The sequence below is a fragment of the Trachypithecus francoisi genome, unplaced genomic scaffold (assembly GCF_009764315.1).
Source record: "Trachypithecus francoisi isolate TF-2019V2 unplaced genomic scaffold, Tfra_2.0 Lachesis_group10, whole genome shotgun sequence".
NCBI lineage: Eukaryota > Metazoa > Chordata > Mammalia > Primates > Cercopithecidae > Trachypithecus > Trachypithecus francoisi.
The window spans coordinates 97,800,494-97,819,261 of NW_022681455.1; the positions used below are offsets into that span (position 1 = coordinate 97,800,494).

At 48.2% G+C, this 18,768-nt stretch overlaps 1 protein-coding gene across 1 annotated transcript; it reads left to right on the forward strand.

Annotated features, from left to right (window-relative positions):
- Positions 1-10,543: 10,543 nt before the first annotated feature.
- CCL22 (C-C motif chemokine ligand 22) lies at positions 10,544-18,275 on the forward strand. The gene is made up of 3 exons (XM_033218522.1): positions 10,544-10,645; positions 12,569-12,692; positions 15,602-18,275. The coding sequence occupies exons 1-3, from the start codon at positions 10,573-10,575 to the stop codon at positions 15,684-15,686; spliced, it is 282 nt and encodes a 93-aa protein (XP_033074413.1). The 5' UTR covers positions 10,544-10,572; the 3' UTR covers positions 15,687-18,275.
- Positions 18,276-18,768: the final 493 nt, after the last annotated feature.

An 18,768-nucleotide genomic window follows, 5' to 3' on the forward strand; every position in this document is an offset into this window, starting at 1 on the left:
TTTGGGAGGCCGAGACGAGCAGATCACGAGGTCAGGAGATCGAGACCATCCTGGCTAACACGGTGAAACCCCATCTCTACTAAAAAATACAAAAAACTAGCCAGGCGTGGTGGCGGGCACCTGTAGTCCCAGCTACTCGGGAGGCTGAGGCAGGAGAATGGCATAAACCCAGAAGGCGGAGCTTGCAGTGAGCTGAGATCCGGCCACTGCACTCCAGCCTGGGCGACAGAGCAAGATTCCGTCTCAACAACAACAACAAAAAAATTATGGGATAGGGGAGACACAGAAGCACACAAGGGCCCAAAATAACTGAGCAACACACCTATCAATCAAAAGCCAAACACTGGCTAGAGATTAGGCAGCCTTGGGGAGAGAAGAAAAAAACACACGAAAAGACCCAAATTACACCAAGCTGATGCTGATCTCGTCTGCAGAGGTCAGTCCGCTCCCCCATCCGAGAGTGGACACTGTGCTTCTTACCCTGTTGCTGCTTTGCTTTGCTCTCTGCGTGTGTCTCCTCCAGTTCTTTGTTCAGGACACCAACAGCCCAGAACTGCACGGCACCATCCAGTAACAAAACCAGCCTGGTAGGTTCTCCAAAAGTTAAACCTAGAGTTGCCATATGACCCAGCAATTCCATTTCCACATATATGCCCCAAAGAATGGAAAACATGTTTACATAAAAACTTGCACACAATGGTTCGTAGCAGCATGATTCACAAGAGTCAAAAACTGCAAATAGCCCAAATACCCATCAGCTGATGAATGGATAAACAAAATGTGATCCATCCGTACAGTAGAATATTATCCAGCAATGAAAAAGAATGAAGTGCTGATACATGCTACGATACAGATGAACTCTGAAAACACTAAGTGAAAGAAATCAGACACAAAATGCCAAGTATTATATATATGATTCCATGGATATGAAATACCCACAAAAAATAAACTCAGAGAGATAGAAAATAGATTCATGGTTGCCAGAAGTTGGGGATAGGGGAAAATGGGGAGTGACTGATAATGATATAGGGTTTCATTTTGTGGTAATGAAAATGTCGACCGGGTGCAGGGGCTCATGCCTGTAATTCCAGCACTTTGGTAGGCCGAGGCAGGAAGATTCATTGAGCCCAGAAGTTTGAGACCAGCCTGGGCAACATGGTGAAATCCCATCTCTATTAAAAAAAAAGTCTTGGGCTGGGCACGATGGCTCATGCCTGTAATCCCAGCACTTTGGGAGGTTGAGGCTAGTGGATCACTTGAGCCCAGGAGTGAGAGACCAGCCTGGGCAATATGGTGAAACCTCATATCTGCCAAAGATATAACAACTGAGGTGGGAGAATCACCTGAGCCTGGGGAGGTCGGGGCTGCAGTGAGCTGTGATTGTGAAACTGCACTCCAGCCTGTGTGACAGAGTGAGACACCGTCTCAAAAAAAGAAATCAGTGGTTGAAGTGGTCCTCCCAACCCCAGGCAGAGCCCTCTCCCCCGGCACCCCCTGCGTCTGCTGAAAAGAGGAAGCTCCCAGACAGCTGTTCAGGGCAGGGGCTTTCTTTTTAAATCTCTGTGGATATACAAAAGCCCAGCCACCCTACTTCTAGGAATTTGCCCACCAGAAGCATTCCCCCTTGCAAGTACACTCAAGGAAGGTTATTTTGACATTATTCTGTAAATGAAAAAGACTGGAAAAACCCAAAATATCCATCAGTAGGGGACTGGCTATAGGCATTATGGTATATGCATATCGTGGAAAATCGCCCAGTCAATAGAAAGAACACAGTTTAGCTAGATGTTTTGATAGAAGCATTTTATGTGAAAAAAGGAAGGTGTAAAACAGTGTTTTTGTATATCTTACCTGCTTCTCTTCCTTCCTGTCTCCTTCTTCCATCCTTTCTTTCTTCCTTCCTTCTCTCGCTCTTCCATCCTTCCCTCCCTCCTTCCTTCCCTCTTTCCCTCCCTCCCTTTCTTTCTTCCTTCCTTTTTACCCTCCTGCATCCTTCCTTCCTTCCATCCCTTCCTCCCTCTCTTCCTCCTCACTTCCCATCTTCCTTCCTTTACATAGAAGCTTGCATATGCCTAGCCTATTTCTGAAGGACAAACAAGAAATCATTAAGCCTGTTTGCCTCTGAGGAAAGGAAATTAAACCTGGCATGGGGGTCAGGGGCATCTCAGAGGTGGGAAAACTGCTTTTCATTCTACCCCTTTTGGAACGCATGAATTTAAAATTTTATCTTTTTGCATAGGTCAGTCATGCACATGGAAAAATGTTCAAACATATGAAAGGGTATTTGGTGGAAAGCAAGTCTTCCCCTCTGAGCACCTGCCCCACCCACTACCCTGAGTCCGTGCAGGCAACTAATAGAGATTGTTTGTGTATCTTTCCACATATAAACTATACACTTGTGCAAATACACATTTATATGTTATTGTGTATTTTTATTGTGCTAAAATATACATAATATAAAATTTACCATCTTAACCATTTTAAGTGTACAGTTCTGTGGTATTAAGTACATTCACATGGTTGTGTAACCATCACCACGTTCCACTTCCAGAATGTTTCATCTTCACAAAATGAAATTCCACCCCCATTAAACAATAACTCCCCATTCCCCACCTCCCAGACCCACCCTGGCAGCCACCATTCTACTTTCTGTCTCTGTGAGTTTGACTGTTCTGGGTACCTTATATTAGTGAAATCATACCCTGTTGTCTTTTTGTGACTGGTTCTAGAATTTCTTTTCTTTTTAAAGTTGAATAATTTTATTTCTTTTCTTTTCTTTTTTTTTTTTTTTTGAGACAGGGTCTCACTGTGTCACCCAGGCTGGAGTGCAGTGGTGCCATCTCGGCTCACTGCAGCCTCTATCTCCTGGGTTCAAGCGATTCTCATGCCTCAGCCTCCCGAGTGGCTGGGATTACAGGTGTGCACCGTCGTGCCTGGCTCAGTTTTTTATAGTTTTAGTAGAGACGGGGTTTCACCATGTTGGCCAGACTGGTCTCGAACTCCGGACCTCAAATGATCTGCCCACCTTGGCCTCCCAAAGTGCTGGGTAAGGCTGAATAATTTTCTGTTGCATATATGTACCACATATATTTTATGTTTTAAATTGAGATTTCATAGTCGTATATATTTTGGGGGTGCATGTGATATTTTGATAACTGTATACAGTATGTAATGATCAAATCAAGGTAATTAGGATATCTATCACCTCAAACATTTATCATTTCTTTATGTTGGGACCATTATAAATCTTTTCCAGACCGGATGTGGTAGCTCACGCCTGTAATCCCAGCACTTTGGGAGGCTGAGGCGGGCCGATCACGAGGTCAGGAGATCGAGACCATCCTGGCTAACACGGTGAAACTCCATCTCTACTATAATACAAAAAAAAAAAAAAAAGTAGCCAGGCGTGGTGGCAGGCGTCTGTAGTCCCAGTTACTCGGGAGGCTGAGGCAGGAGAATGGCATGAACCTGGGAGGTGGAGCTTGCAGTGAGCTGAGATCGTGCCGCTGCACTCCAACCTGGGCTACAGAGGGAGACTCCGTCTCAAAAAAATATACATAATATATATTATATATATTTAAATATATATTATTAAATATATTTATTATATATTATTAAATATATATTTAAATATAATATATATTTTTTCCAGCTATTTTGAAATATATGATAAATTACCTTTCACTATAATCTCCCCACTGTACTACCAAATACTAGAACTTACTCCTTCTATCCAACTGTATTTTTTACTTCTTAACCAATTACTGTTTATTCCCCCCATACCTCTCCCTTGCCTCTGGTAACCCACCATTGTACTCTCTGACTTCATGGGATCAACTTTTTAGCTCCCACATATGTGAGAACATATGATATTTGTCTTTCTGTGCCTGGCTTATTCCACTTTACATAAGGACCTCCAGTTCCATCCATGTTGCTGCAAATGAGGGGATTTCATTCTTTTTTATGGCTAAATAACATTCCATTGTGTATCTATACCACATTCCTGTTATCCATTCCTCCACTGGTGGACACTTTGGTCAATTCCATGTCTTGGCTATTGTGAACAGTGCTGCAATAAACATGGGTGTAGAGACACTTCTGATATATAGATTTCCTCCCTTTTGGATAAATACCCTGCAGTGGGATTCCTGGATCATACGTATATGACATTTTCTGTATCCACTCATCAGTTGATGGACATCTGGGTTGTTTCTACCTTAATGTATTTTTAATAAACACATTAATTTAAACAAAAGAAGAAGAAGGAAGGTTGAGGAAAAGAAGGTTAGATCTGGGAGCTTTCCACACGTTGCAGTGTGGACAGAAGGATAACAGCAACATAAAACACCTGCCAGGAGGAGAGAAAACACCCCCAGCAGCAACAGCTGCCCTCTGTGTCCCTGGTGATTCCCCACCTACAGCCCCAAGAGGAACTCCCCTTTCCTTTCTTTGAAAGCTGGTTCCCCGTGTCCTGTTTGGCCATGGCATTGAATGCCATGCCTGCCTCTTCTCCAGCTCCCAGAAGGTCAAAGGCACTGGGGGTGCAAAGGCTGCTGCTGGCCCCCAGGTGTGACTTACCTTCCTTGTAAGTCCAGAGGGGTGATGGGGAGGGCGATTGCTGCAAAGGCTGAGCCAGCAGCAAGGACTTGGAGCCCTGCTGAGTCCCTGGGGACTCAGGGGCTCTCCAGGGGGGAGCCCCTGAGCCTACCTATGGAGGGGCCTAGGTCTTGGAGCGCCCCCGTAAGAAAACCCCAGGTTCAGGTGAAGAGCCACCAGACCAATTCTGTGTCACTCACTTTCAGTCCTCCAACAGCCGCTCATAGGCCACAGGATGACTTCCACATTTAAAGAAGATTTCTTCTTCGCCACCCCAAGTTTTATTATGACACATTTTATTCTTATTTATTTTGTTCTTTCTTCCCCATCCAATACCTTCAGCTGCCTTTATATGATACATTTTAAATATTCAGGAAAGTCCTTAGAGTAGTTCAATGATCACCAGTATATCCACTGCCAAGCTGCAACATTGTTGACGCTCAGTTTACCGCATATACTTAGTCTCTCCTTTCTCTCTCTGGGAGATATGCACACACACACACACACACACACATACACACATACATCTATATCTGTACATGCACACATGCATATATATAAACACATACATGCTACATATACATCCATATATACACACATATACAGACACATATTACATAAAAATTCATATATATACACATACATCTAGATATGATAGGCACATACATCTATAGTTATACATACACATATATATACACATACTACATACATACACATCCATACATACCCACATATATAGATATCTACATCTGCAGCTATACACACATATGCACATATATTACATACATATTCATATATACACACATATGTAGATGTGCACATACATCTATAGTTATGCATACACATATGTATACGCACATATTGCATACATATCCATATATGTATACACACTTTTTTTTCTCCTGAACTCTTTGAGAGTAAGGTGATCATGACCTTTATCCCTACATACTTCAGGGTTTTATGACCTTTATCCCTAAAGACTTCATCTTCTAGGAATGAGGACATTTTCCTACATTACACTGAAGAAAATCAACAATAAAGCACTAATATCTACTATACTATCCAGCCCGTAGTCACATTTTCACATTTCCACACTGTCCCCAAAAGATCTTTTTAGAGCTGTTTTTTCTTTTCTTTTTTTTGAGATGGAATCTTGCACTGTTGCTCAGACTGGAGTGCAATGGTGCCATCTTGGCTCACTGCAACCTCTACCTCTTGAGTTCAAGCAATTACCCTGTCTCAGCTTCCTGAGTAGCTGGGATTACAGGTGTGCACCACCATGCCAGGCTAATTTTTGTATTTTTAGTAGAGATGGGGTTTCACCATTTTGGCAGGCTGGTCTTGAACTCCAGACCTCGGGTGATCCACCTGCCTCAGCCTCCCAAAGTGCTGGGATTACAGGCCTGAGCTACTGCACCTGGCCCCCTGTTTTTCCTTTTTCTTTTCTGAGATAGGGTCTTGCTCTGTCACCCAGGCTGGAGTGCAGTGGCGTGATCTTGGCTCACTGTAACCTCCACCTCCTGGGCTCAAGTGATCCTCCCATCTCAGCTTCCCGAGTAGCTGGAACTACAGGCACATGCCACTACACTTGGTTAATTTTTTTGCATTTTTTGTAGAGACGGGTTTTCACCATGTTGCCCAGACTGGTATAGACTTCTGGCCTCAAGCGAGCCTCAGACCCACAAACTGCTGGGATTACAAGCATGAGCTACCATGCCCTGACTGTTTTTTCAAAACTAGGATTCAATCAAGGTCCATGAATTACATTTGGCTGTTATATCTCTTAAGCCTATGTTAATCATAAATGTTCTATTCACTTTATTATTTTTCTAAAACAACATTAACTTTTTTTTAAATTTTGGAGACAGAGTCTCACTTTGTTGCCCAGGCTGGAGTGCAGTGGCACAATCTCGGCTCACTGCAACCTCCTCTTCCCAGGTTCAGGTGATTCTCATGCCTCTGCCATCCAAGTAGCTGGGACTACAGGCATGCACCACCACATCCAGCTAAATTTTTGTATTTTTAGTAGAGATAGGGTTTCACCATGTAGGCCAGGCTGGTCTCAAACTCCTGACCTCAAGTGGTCTGCCCGCCAGGGCCTCCCAAAGTGCTCACAGGCTTGAGCCACCGCGCCGGACCGACATTAACTTCTTGATGATCTGAGTACAGTTATCCTGAAGAGCATCTGGAAGGTTTCACCTTCTGGCGTTGTCTGATTGCTTCCTCATGGGGCCATTTATCTTCTTCCTCTAGCGCCTGTATTTCTTGTCCACTGGTAATTAATACTAGGCACTTGATTTGATTCTAGGGAAGCACCTTTTAAAAAAATGGTAAAAATATGAATAACATATATTTACCATTGTAGCCATTTTTAAGTGTACAGTTCAGTGGAATTCAGTACATTCACATTGTTGTGTAACCATCACTACCATCCACCTCCAGAACTTTCATCTTGCAAAACGGAGACTGTGTCCCCTTGAAACTCTAACGCCCATTCCCCCACCTCCAGCCTCTGGCAACCACCATTCTGCCTTCTGTCTCTGTGAATGTGACTATTCCACGTTCCCCAAAGCAGCAGAATCATACAGTATTTGTTGTTTTGTGACTGGTCCTGGGTCATGGCTTTTGACAAGAGGTCCTCCGAGATGATGCCGTGCACTTCAGTTTGCATCCTAGCCGGAGCTCACAGGAGCCCTGCAGTCCCTGCCTGCCAGCCTCTCCACTCAGCTGTGCTCTGCATCTCTACCCATTCTGTCTCTACCCACTCTGTCTCAACTGTTCAGCCCTCTCAGTCTGTCTGGGCCTTTGCATCTGCTGTGTCTCTCCCTGGCAGGCTCCTTCCTATCTTTTTTTTTTTTTTTTTTTTTGAGATGGAGTCTCGCTCTGCCACCCAGGCTGCAGTACAGTGGTGCAATCTTGGCTCACTGCAACCTCTGCCTGCCTCCTGGGTTCAAGTGATTCTCCTGCCTCAACCTCCCAAGTAGCTGGGATTACAGGTGCACACCACCTCGTATGGCTAATTTTTATATTTTTAGTAGAGATGGGGTTTCACCATGTTGGCCAGGCTGGTCTTGAACTCCTGACCTCAAATGATCTGCCTGCCTCAGCCTCCCAAAGTGCTGGGATTATAAGCATGAGCCACTGTGCCTGGCCTCCCTTCTATCTTTGAATTTCAGCTGAAATGTCACGCCCTTCTAGAGGCTTTTCCCGACTGCCTATCCCAAAGCTGCTTCTCTGTTTCATTCGCTTCCTGGTGTTCCTCCCAGCCTGACATTACGTTGTTTGCCATGTTTTTCTGTTGTGGAAGACAAACTCCATCAGAGCAGGGGCCCCTACTCTCCTGTTCAGGCTGCCTTCCCAGGCTCTGGCAGTGCACTTGGCACGTAGTAGGTGCTTGTATGAGCTTCCTCTGGCTGCTGTAACAAATGACCATGAACTTGGAGGCTTAAAACATCACAAATGTATTATCCAATAGCCTGGGAGGTCAGAAGTTCTAAATCAGTCTCAGTGGACTAAACTCAAGGTGTAGGGAGAGATAAGTTCTTTCTGGAGGCTCTAGGGGAGAATCTGTTTCCCTGCCTCTTCCAGCTTCTCCAACCCGCCTGCATCCCTGGGTTCAGAGTTCCACGTCACTGGGACCTCTGCTCTGTCATCCATCATCTCTTCTGACTCTGACCCACTGCCTCCCTTTTGAAATAACCCTGTGATTGCCTTCAGCCTGTCCAGATAATCCAAGAAATCTCCCTCTTTAAAGATTCTAGGTCAGGTATGGTGGCTCACACCCATAATCCTAGCACTTCAAGAGGCCGAGGTAGGAGGATTGCTTGAGGCCAGGAGTTCGAGGCCAGCCCTGGCAACATCGTGAGACCTCCATCTCTAGAAGAAATAAAAATTAGCTGGGCATGGTGGCACACACCTGTATTCCCAGCTACTTGAGAGGCTGAGGCAGTAGGATCGCTTGAGCCCAGGAAGTCAAGGCTGCAGTGAGCTGTGATTGCACCACTGCACTCCAGCCTATGTGACAGAGTGAGATCCTGCCTCTAAAACAACAACAACAAAAATCCTAAACCCTAAACAGTCACATCTGCAAAGTCCTTTTTACTACATAAGGTAACATATTCATAGGTTTTGGGGATTAGAATGTGGACATTTAGGGGGGCCATTATTCTGTCTACGACAGGGTTCAATAAATATTTGCTGAATGAAGGAATTGGATGGATGAATGGCTCCCTTTATAAATGGAGTCCCAAGTTCTGAGTTCCAGGGATGGCATAGCCTCTGTGTGGCTGTGTGAACTGGGCAAGTCCTCTCTTTCTCTGAACCTCAGTTTCCTCTTTCATTAGATGTGTTGTTTTTGTTTGCTTGTTTGTTTGTTTGAGATGGAGTCTCATTCTCTCACCCAGGCTAGAGCGCAGTGGCGCAATCTTGGCTCACTGCAACCTCTGCCTCTCACCGGATTCAAGCAATTCTCCTGTCTCAGCCGCCCGAGTAGCTGGGATTACAGGCGCGTGCCATCATGCTCGGCCAATTTTTGTATTTTTGGTAGAGATGGGATTTCTCCATGTTGGCCAGGCTGGTCTTGAACTCCTGACCTCAGGTGATCCACCTGCCTGGGCCTCCCAAAGTGCTGGGGTTAGAGGATTACAGGAATGAGCCACCGTGCCCAGCCCATGTGTTCCAAGCACCTACCATGTGCCTGATCCTCAGAAGGCACTGGGAATGCCAGGAAAAATGAAGGGAGACCCCAGCCTCCTAGAGCTTGGAGTCTGGCTTCTAGGGAGGGGCTTGAGAAAAAGAAAACCTGACACAGTCTGCCCAGGGCCACATTCCAGGTCCCCTAGAAGACTTTGAAGTCCTGAGAGGTATGCTTACCAAGGACGTGACATTTCAAACAGCTTTGACGCATGAGTAGGAGTTTATGCGGTAGAGATGTGGAAAGTGACATTAAAGGCCAGGGACAGGCCGCAGTCCCTTTTGAGGAACTGTGAGGAGTGTGGTGTGATCCCTCAGGGGAAGGAGACCAGTGGGGAAAGGCCTGTCCGGAAACGGGGCCTTGAGGGCCACAGACAGGAGCCCAGGCCCTGCCCTTAGGTGAATAGGGAGCCATAGCAGGGTTTTGAAGCAGGAGAGAGTGTGTAGCTCGGGACCACGCACTCTGGCTGCTGTAGGGTAAGGATGGCATTGAGGGGGCCAGCATCCCAGCCTGAGGTGGAGGTGGCCTGGACTGGGCAAGGACAGTGGGGTTGGAGAGAAGAAGCAGATCTGAGAGAGATTTAGGAAGCACAATCAACAGGACATGGACATGGTGAGGGACAGAGATGGGAGTAGGGGAGGGAGAGCCTGGCAGCCACTGGGAAGGAAAATCAGGCAGGATACAAGTGTGGGTGGACGCTTTTCATAAACCGTTGAGAAATCTATGACCTGGCCCAAATGTGGACTTCGCGAGAAGCCCCAGAAGAGGCTGGTGATGGGTCAATGGGTCCATAGGCCTCTCCCATTGAAGAGAGATCAGTGATGCCGTCATTAAGGGTACAAGACAGGCCTCAATTCCAGGTGAGGGTTGGTCCACATTCTCACTTGATTTACAACCAGTGAAGTCAACAAGGCTGTGAAACCATCTCCCTTATTTCCAGATGGGAAAACCAAGTCCCAGAGACAACTAAACAAGGCCACACAGCGTGGAGACCCTGGGGAGCATGAGTCTATAAGAGGGGGATTTTACAAGTCTCTCTGAAACCAGGGGAGAGGATAGATTTGGGGGGTCCCCTCTGAGGGGTTCCCCGCCAAAGAGAATTTCTCCACTTTGGAGGAAGTGGGAGGTAGTTCTCCTTTTGAGATGTGAATGTCAAGTGACTCCGGGCACCCCGGTGACTAAGAGGTAAGTGAGTGAGGCTTGTGGGTGGAGCCAGCATCTTAAATAGCAGGTCTTCCTATGTCCCTTTGCAGACACCTGGGCTGAGACATACAGGACAGAGCATGGCTTGCCTACAGACTGTGTTCCTGGGTGTCCTCGTCCTCCTTGCTGTGGCGCTTCAAGCAACTGAGGCAGGTGAGGCTGGGGAGCAGGAAGGCCCCCTACAGAGGCCAGGGCGGATGCTGGGGTGTCTTCCCCATGTCTTGGACAAGCACTGGACTGAGAACAGAAGAACCCAGTCTGCTGTTGGCTCTTGCGGCCCTCGGCTAGTTGCAGTGCTTCTCTGGGCCTCAGTTTACAAGTCTGTTGAATGGGTAGTCTTGAAGGCTTGGAGTCTAGGATCTGTCTCAGTTGGGTTGGGGGTTGTGGTGGGCATAGCCTCGGGATCTCTTGCTCCAGAAAACTCAAGCATAGGGCCCTAGGGGTGTGGTGAGGAGCTTCTAAGGGGTCAGGTCTGAGTAGGGGAAGGCAGGTCTGGGGCAAGTGGTTCTCCCTTGGAAAGCTGGTTCTGCCCTCCTACCATCCATTTTTTAAAATTTTATTATTTTTTAAATTATTTTATTATATTTTATTTTATTTTTTGACACAGAGTTTCGCTCTTGTTGCCCAGGCTGGAGTACAGTGGAACAATCTTGGCCCACTGCAAACTCCACCTCCCAGGTTCAAGCGATTCTCCTGCCTCAGCCTCCTGAGTAGCTGGGATTACAGGCGTGCACCACCATGCCTGGCTAATTTTTGTATTTTTAGTGGAGACAGGGTTTCACCATGTTGGCCAGGCTGGTCTCAAACTCCTGACCTCAGATGATCCATCCACCTCCGCCTCCCAAAGAGCTGGGATTACAGGCGTGAGCCACTGTGCCTAGCCTAAATTTATTTTTTATTTCATTTCATTTATTTATTTTTTGAGATGAAGTCTCTTTCGCCCAGGTTGGAGTGCAGTGGCGCAATCTTGGCTCACTGCAACCTCCACCTCTGGGGTTAAAGTGATTCTCCTGCCTCAGCCTCCTGAGTAGCTGGGATTACAGGCACCCACCACCATGCCCGGCTAATTTTTATATTTTTAGTAGAGATGGAGTTTCACCATGTTGACCAGGCTTGTCTTGAACTCCTGACTTTAAGTGATACTCCCATCTCGGCCTCCCTAAGTGCTAGGATTACAGGCGTGAGCCACTGCGCTGGACTCACTATCCATTTTTGTCCAGAACCTGTCCTCAGTATGGGTTCCTGACTCCTTCTCCACCCTACTCTATGCTTGTGCTGTGTTGGGTGGAGGAGTGAGCACTAGAGTGGGGTGGGGCAGCTATAAACAAGAATTGCTCCCAGCTGCTGGGCTTTCTGAGTGCTTTTCATGCATTAAACACCCTCTGAAGCTGGTACTGTTATTACCCCTTTGGTCGGATGAGGAAATTGGGCCTCAGAGGATTCAATGACTTGGTCAGGGTGGCCCAGTGAGTCAGGGGAAAGCAGGACTCGAACCCAGGTCTATGTGACTGTCCTCTGTTGAGCCTTGGTCCTGACTCTGCTGCATCTTGCTGTGTGATCCTGGGCAAGTGCCTCTCCCTCTCTGGACCGCAGCCTTCCCACTGCACACATATGAGCAGAAGCTGACTTCTCAAGTGCCCATGTGCTGATGGATCACTGGGGAGCTTGTCAAAATGCACACTGGATTCAGCAGGTCTGGCGCCGGGGACTGAGCATTTCTGACAAGCTCCCAGGTGACGCTGATGCCATGGACCATGGACCTTACCTTGAACAGCAAGGATCTAAGGCACCTTGTGGCTCAGAGTCTTGGGGTACAGCTGATGCTTAGTTGTTCTGAATCCCTGTTCCTAGAGCTGACTGTACCAGAGTGTAGACATCAGACCGTAAGTGTCTTCTCAGAAGCTCCAAGGGTAGGATCTTGGAGGGCTCAGAATCCTCTGGTCACCATCCTTCCACATGAGAACAGAAAAACTGCATCTCTTTCCTGGAGCCTGGAGAGGCCGAGATCAGGGGCTGGGGCCGAGGGTGACCTCTCCGGGCTCCAGCTTGTGAATTCACTGGGCACCCCTCCGCTAGGCCCGTATGGCGCCAACATGGAAGATAGTGTCTGCTGCCGTGATTACGTCCGTTACCGTCTGCCCCTGCGTGTGGTGAAACACTTCTACTGGACCTCAGACTCCTGCCCAAGGCCTGGCGTAGTGTGAGTAGGCAGCTGGGGCCACAGGGTCTTGGTGGGTCTGACGGGTACAGCCTGGGATGGCCCAGGTGCTGGTGGATGGGACACACCCAGGGATGAGAGGGATGTGGCAGGGCTACCGGATGCCTGCCAGGATGGCTTGGCTGGAAGAGATGATTCAGTTCAGGCTTGGGTGTACTACAAACAAAAATAATGTGATCATTTAGCAAATATCATCAGGTGCTTACTAGGCGCCAGGCAACATGTCAGGTTCTGAGGATGCCAAGCTGAGTGAACAGGGTGCCGCCACAGTGTGGGCATGGCAGTAGGCCGTCAATAGCTGTGGCATCTAGGGTATTTGGGTATAGCAGGTATAGGAGTATGCCTAGTGCCACTGAGTCAGCAAAGATGCTCCCAGGTTCTGGGCAAAAATGGATGGTGAACCAGGCGTGGTGGCTCACGCCTGTAATTCCAGCACTTTGGGAGGCCGAGGCAGGCAGATCACTTGAGGTCAGGAGTTCGAGATCAGCCTAGTCAACATGGTGAAACCCCATCTCTACTAAAAATACAAAATTAGCTGAGTGTGGTGGTGCGTGCCTGTGGTCCCAGCTACTTGGGAGGCTGAGGCAGGAGAATCATTTGAACCTGGAAGGTGGAGGTTGCAGTGAGCTGAGATCACTCCACCTCACTCCAGCCTGGGCAACAGACCGAGACACTGTCTCAAAAAAAAAAAAAAAAAAAATGCTCACACCAGAAGTGTCTTGGATCCTCTCCAGGCTCCCAGAAGTCCGAGGCAACCCATTTTGACCGGAAGAATAATATTAAGAGCTAAAATTTCCAAGGTGCCTCCCGAGTGCCAGGCACTGTTCTAATCATTACCTGTGTTAACTGGTTTGATTCTCACAACAATCCTATGAGGAGGTTCAACGATTCCCATGGTAGAGATGGAGAAACAGGCTTAGCAAGGGACAGTGACCTGCTCAAGGCTGCCCAGGCTGGAGCCAGAACTCACTCCTGGTTCCTCGTTCAGGGCTTTCTCCTGAGTTTCTTGCTCTCCTTTGCTTCTTTCTCTGGCTTCTTTGCCTCCTTTTCCCTGGCCTGGAGCCTGCACCCGCACCTGGCTGGGTGATGGGTCCTGCTCTCTTTGCGGTAGCCTCTCTGGCTCCTTCTCCAACTGCTCAGAGCCTGCTGTCCACCAAATCACACACTGGGGGAGGCTGGGTTTAGGGACTCATGACCCGCTTTGGGCCTCTATTATCTTCTTCTCGTCTTCCTCCTCCTTATTGCTGACACCGTCTCTTAGAGGGATCTGCAGGTGAATAATAAAGAAGGCTGAAGCAGGAAGCCCTCCCAGAGTTCTTCTCTCTTTAACTCTGAGCCTCAGTTTCCCCAACAGTATAAGGAAGTAATACCTTTACTTATTTGACTTATTTGTATTTTCAAACACATAGAGAGTCCTTGCTAAGTGTTAGGCACTGTTGTAAGTTATAAATATGAACTCATTTAATCCTTGAAACAATCCTACGCAGCAGGTGCCATCATGACCCCCTTTTCACAGATGAGGAAATGAGCACACAGAGGTTAGGGGGCCTCTTGAGCATTACAGGGCACAGTAATGTAAGAGGAAGGTGAAGAGCTGAATGTCTGGCACATAATAGATGCTCAATTGCTGGGCACGGTAGTGCCTCTCAGCTACTTGGGAGGCTGAGGCAGGAGGATTGCCTGAACCCTGGATTTTGAGGTCAACCTGGTAACTTAGTGAGACTTTTTTTTTTTTTTTTAATAAAAAAAGCTGAGTGCAGTGGCTTACACCTGTAATCTCAGCACTTTGGGAGGCCAAGTTGGGAGGATCACTTGAGACCAGGAGTTCAAGACAAGTCTGGGCAATAGAGTGAGACCCTGTCTCTAAAATCAATCAATCAATCAATCAAATCGTATGTGATCATTGGATTTTGAGCCAGAAGGGACCCCAGAAAGAATGTGTCTTGAGGCTCAGAGTAGTTAAGCGTATTATAAGACTCTTGGGGATTCTGGCTTGGCGAGGTGGCTCACTCCTGTAATCCCAGCACTTTGGGAGGCCGAGACAGGCAGATCACTTGAGGTCAGGAGATCAAGACCAGCCTGGTCAACATGGTGAAAACCCATCTCTACTAAAAATACAAAAATTAGCTGGGCATTGTGGTGGGCACCTGTAATCCTGGCTACCTGGGAGGCTGAGGCAGGGGGATCTCCTGAACCCGGGGAGTGGAGGTTGCAGCGAGCCAAAATCGTACCACTACACTCCAGCCTGGGTGACAGAGACTTCATCTAAAAAAAACACACAAAAACACCCAACTCTTGGGGATTCTATTTCATGACCTCACCTGGAACTCAAGGCCGGGACTAAAGAACTGAGGGTCTTGGAAGTCCTTGCTGCTCCTCTTCCTTTTTTTTTTTTCCTGACACATGGTCTCATTCTGTTGCCTAGGCTGGAGTACAGTGGAGCAGAGACCTGGGCTCACTGCAGCCTCGATGTCCTGAGCTCAAGCAATCCTCCCACCTCAGCCTCCCAAACAGCTGAGATCACAGGCACATGCCACCATGCCTGGCTGACCTGTACATTTTTGTAGAGACAGGGTTTTGCCATGTTTCCCAGGATGGTCTCAAACCTCTAGGCTCAAACAATCCTCCTGCCTCGGCCTTCCAAAGTGCTGGGTTTACAGGCATGAGCTCCCGGCCTCCTCTTCCTCTTGAGAAATAATTATTTTCACACCACAGGTGACTCGTAAATTTTGAACCACTCTATTTAGCAGGTAATGTCACGTGCAGTAGGTGACTCATAAATGCTGAGCCCTGCATAAAGTAGGTGGCTCATAAATGCTAAGTTCCTGAGGGTGTGGCCTCCTTGCTGCATGCTAATGTTGCTGCATTGTCTCTGGGGTCTCCCCTTCCAGGTTGCTAACCTCCAGGGGTAAGGAGATCTGTGCTGATCCCAGAGTGCCCTGGGTGAAGATGATTCTCAATAAGCTGAGCCAATGAAGAGCCTACTCTGGTGACCATGGCCTTGGCTCCTCCAGGAAAGCTCAGGAGCCCTACCTCCCTGCCATTACAGCTGCTCCCGGCCGGAAGCCTGTGCCAACTCTCTGCATTCCCTGATCTGCATCCCGGTGGCTGCCACCCTTTGTCACCTCCGTGCTGTCACTCCCATCTCCCCCTGACCCCTCTAACCCATCCTCTGCCTCCCTGCAGCCAGAGTGTCCTGTTCCCATCAGCGATTCCCCTGCTCAAACCCTTCCATGACTCCCCACTGCCCTAAGCTGAGGTCAGGGCTCCCAAGCCTGGCACGTGGCCTTCTGGATCTGGGTTCCATCTCTGTCTCCAGCCTGCCCACTTCCCTTCAAGCATGTTGGGTTCTACCTCCCTATTCTCCAAACCCATATCACACATCCCACTTCTGGGTCTTTGCCTGGGATGTTGCCGACACCCAGAAAGTCCCACTACCTGCACATGTGTAGCCCCAGCAGCCCTCCAAGGCATTGCTCGCCCAAGCAGCTGGTAATTCCATTTCATGTATTAGGCGTCCCCTGGCCCTCTGTCCTCTCTTAATAACCCTAGTCACAGTCTCCCCAGATTCTTGGGATTTGGGGGTTGTCTCCCCTACCTCCCCACTAGTTGGACTAAGTTTTATATTTAAGTTACTCTGGTCTCCCGGCCTTTAGCATAGAGCACTGCAGACAGGCCCCAGCTCAGAATCAGAGCCCAGAACGTGGCTGCAGACAAAATCAATAAAACTAATGACCCTCCCCTCTCCCTGCCAAAAGGCAGTTACATATCAATACAGAGACTCAAGGTCACTAGAAAGGAGCCAGCTGGGTCAATGTGAAGCCCCAAATTTGCCCAGATTCACCTTTCTTCCCCCACTCCCCCACCTTTTTTTTTTGAGATGGAGTTTTGTTCTTGTCACCCAGGTTGGAGTGCAATGGTGCAGTCTTGGCTCATTGAAGCCTCAGCCTCCTGGGCTCAAGTGATTCTCTTGCCTCAGTTACCCAAGTAGCTGGGATTACAGGTTCCCGTTACCACGCCCGGCTAATTTTTGTATTTTTAGTAGAGATGAGGCTTCACCTTGTTGGCCAGGCTGGTCTCAAACTCCTGTCCTCCGGTAATCTGCCCACCTCAGCCTCCCAAAGTGCTGGGATTACAGGTATGAGCCACAGCGCCTGGCCTCTTCCCCCACCACCTTCTTTTTTTTCTTTATGACCAGAGTCTCACTCTGTTGCCCAGGCTGGAGTGCAATGGCGTGATCTCAGCTCACTACAACCTCAACCTCCTGGGTTCAAGCGATTCTCCCACCCCAGCCTCCCAAGTAGCTGGGATTACACATGTGTGCCACTACGGCTGGATAATTTTTGTATTTTTAGTAGAGACAGCGTTTCACTATGTTGGCCAGGCTGGTCTTGAACTCATGGCCTCAAGTGAACCACCTTCCTTGGGCTCCCAAAGTGCTAAGATTACAGGCATGAGCCACCACACCTGGCCTCCCCCTTTTTTTCCTAATAGGAGACTCCTGTACCTTTCTTCCCCGTTTTAGCTATGTGTCGTGTCTGCTTACACTTCCTTCTCCCCTTAGGCTTTTTTTGGTGGTCCTCCAACCTCCAATACCCAGGCCTGGCCTCTTCAGAATACCCCCCATTCCACTTTCCCTGCCTCCTTCCTTAAATAGCTGACAACCAAATTCATGCTATGGGGTGAATGACTACCCTTGGCTTGGTATTATAAGCTGGAGTTATATATGTGTTTGAAAATAGAGTAAATACTTAAGAGGTCAAATGGATGAATGGAAGAATTTTAGGAACTCTGTGAGAGGGGGACAAGGTGGAGCTTTCCTGGCCCTGGGAGGAAACTGGCTGTGGTAGGGTAGCGCTCTCTCTCTCTCTGTGGCAGGAGGCAAAGAGTGGGGTGTAATTGAGTGAAGGAATCCTGGGTGGAAACCATTCTCAGGTGGTTGGGACAGGCTAAAGACTGGGATTTGGGTCTATCTATGCCTTTCTGGCTGATTTTTGTAGAGACGGGATTTTGCCATGTTACCCAGGCTGGTCTTAAACTCCTGGGCTCAAGCGATCCTCCTGGCTCAGCCTCCCAAAGTGCTGGGATTACAGGCATGAGCCACCGCGCTTGGCTTCCTCTTCCTCTTGAGAAATATTCTTTTCATACTGCAGGTATGGGACAGCAGTGTCCCAGGTAAAGGACATACATGTTACAAGTGCCTGGTCCTTTCTGAGGGAGCCTGGTGCCGCTCTGCTGGGTATTTGAAGCTGTGAAACTGGAGGAGGCCATTTCACTCCCTGAACCCAGCCTGACAAATCACAGTGAGAATGTCCATCTTATAGGCTTGCTGTGGGGCTCAGGTTGAAAGTGTGGGGAGTGACACTGCCTAGGCGTACAGCTCAGTGTCATCCAGGGTCTGTGTCCCTCCCAAGCCCAGGGTTAACCTGCCTGCCGCAGGCACTAGGAGGACTAATCTGCCTACTGCCCATAAACGGGACCCTCAAGCATCCTGGGATTTCCTTTCCCCTCCTGTCCTGCCCTTGCCCCTCAGGATTTCTGGAAAATAAATCCTTTAAAATAGTGTCTGCTTTGGTTTCCTGGCATTTGCTGTCCTTGTGAGATGGGGCAAGGGACACCATTGATCCTCTCTATCCCACTGGGGAAGTCTTTATGTTGACATAGGTGGTGACTTGCCCAAGGTCACCCAGTGAGTGGTGGGAGTCTAGGCTGGACACAAGGGCCTGGGAGGTGGCTGCACAGGTGCTGACAGGGAAGCCCAGACATTTGTCCCAGAGTTCCCAGCCCACCTTGGGACCCGCTGTCAGGAGGATTTTATAAACCATTAAAGCAGTCCCCACGTCTCGAGCCTTCAGCAGCATAATCACTCAAACACTCAGCCTTCACCTTCCCCCTGCACGGGCAGACACTGGAGAAAGGGAGGGAGTATTAGTCAGGAAAGACTACCTCCTGCAACAAACATCTCCAAATCTCAGTGGGTCAACTCAACAGAAGCTATTTCTTCTCACACGAAGTCTAATCAGGCATTCTCAGTCTTAGGCAACCTTCCACGTGGTCA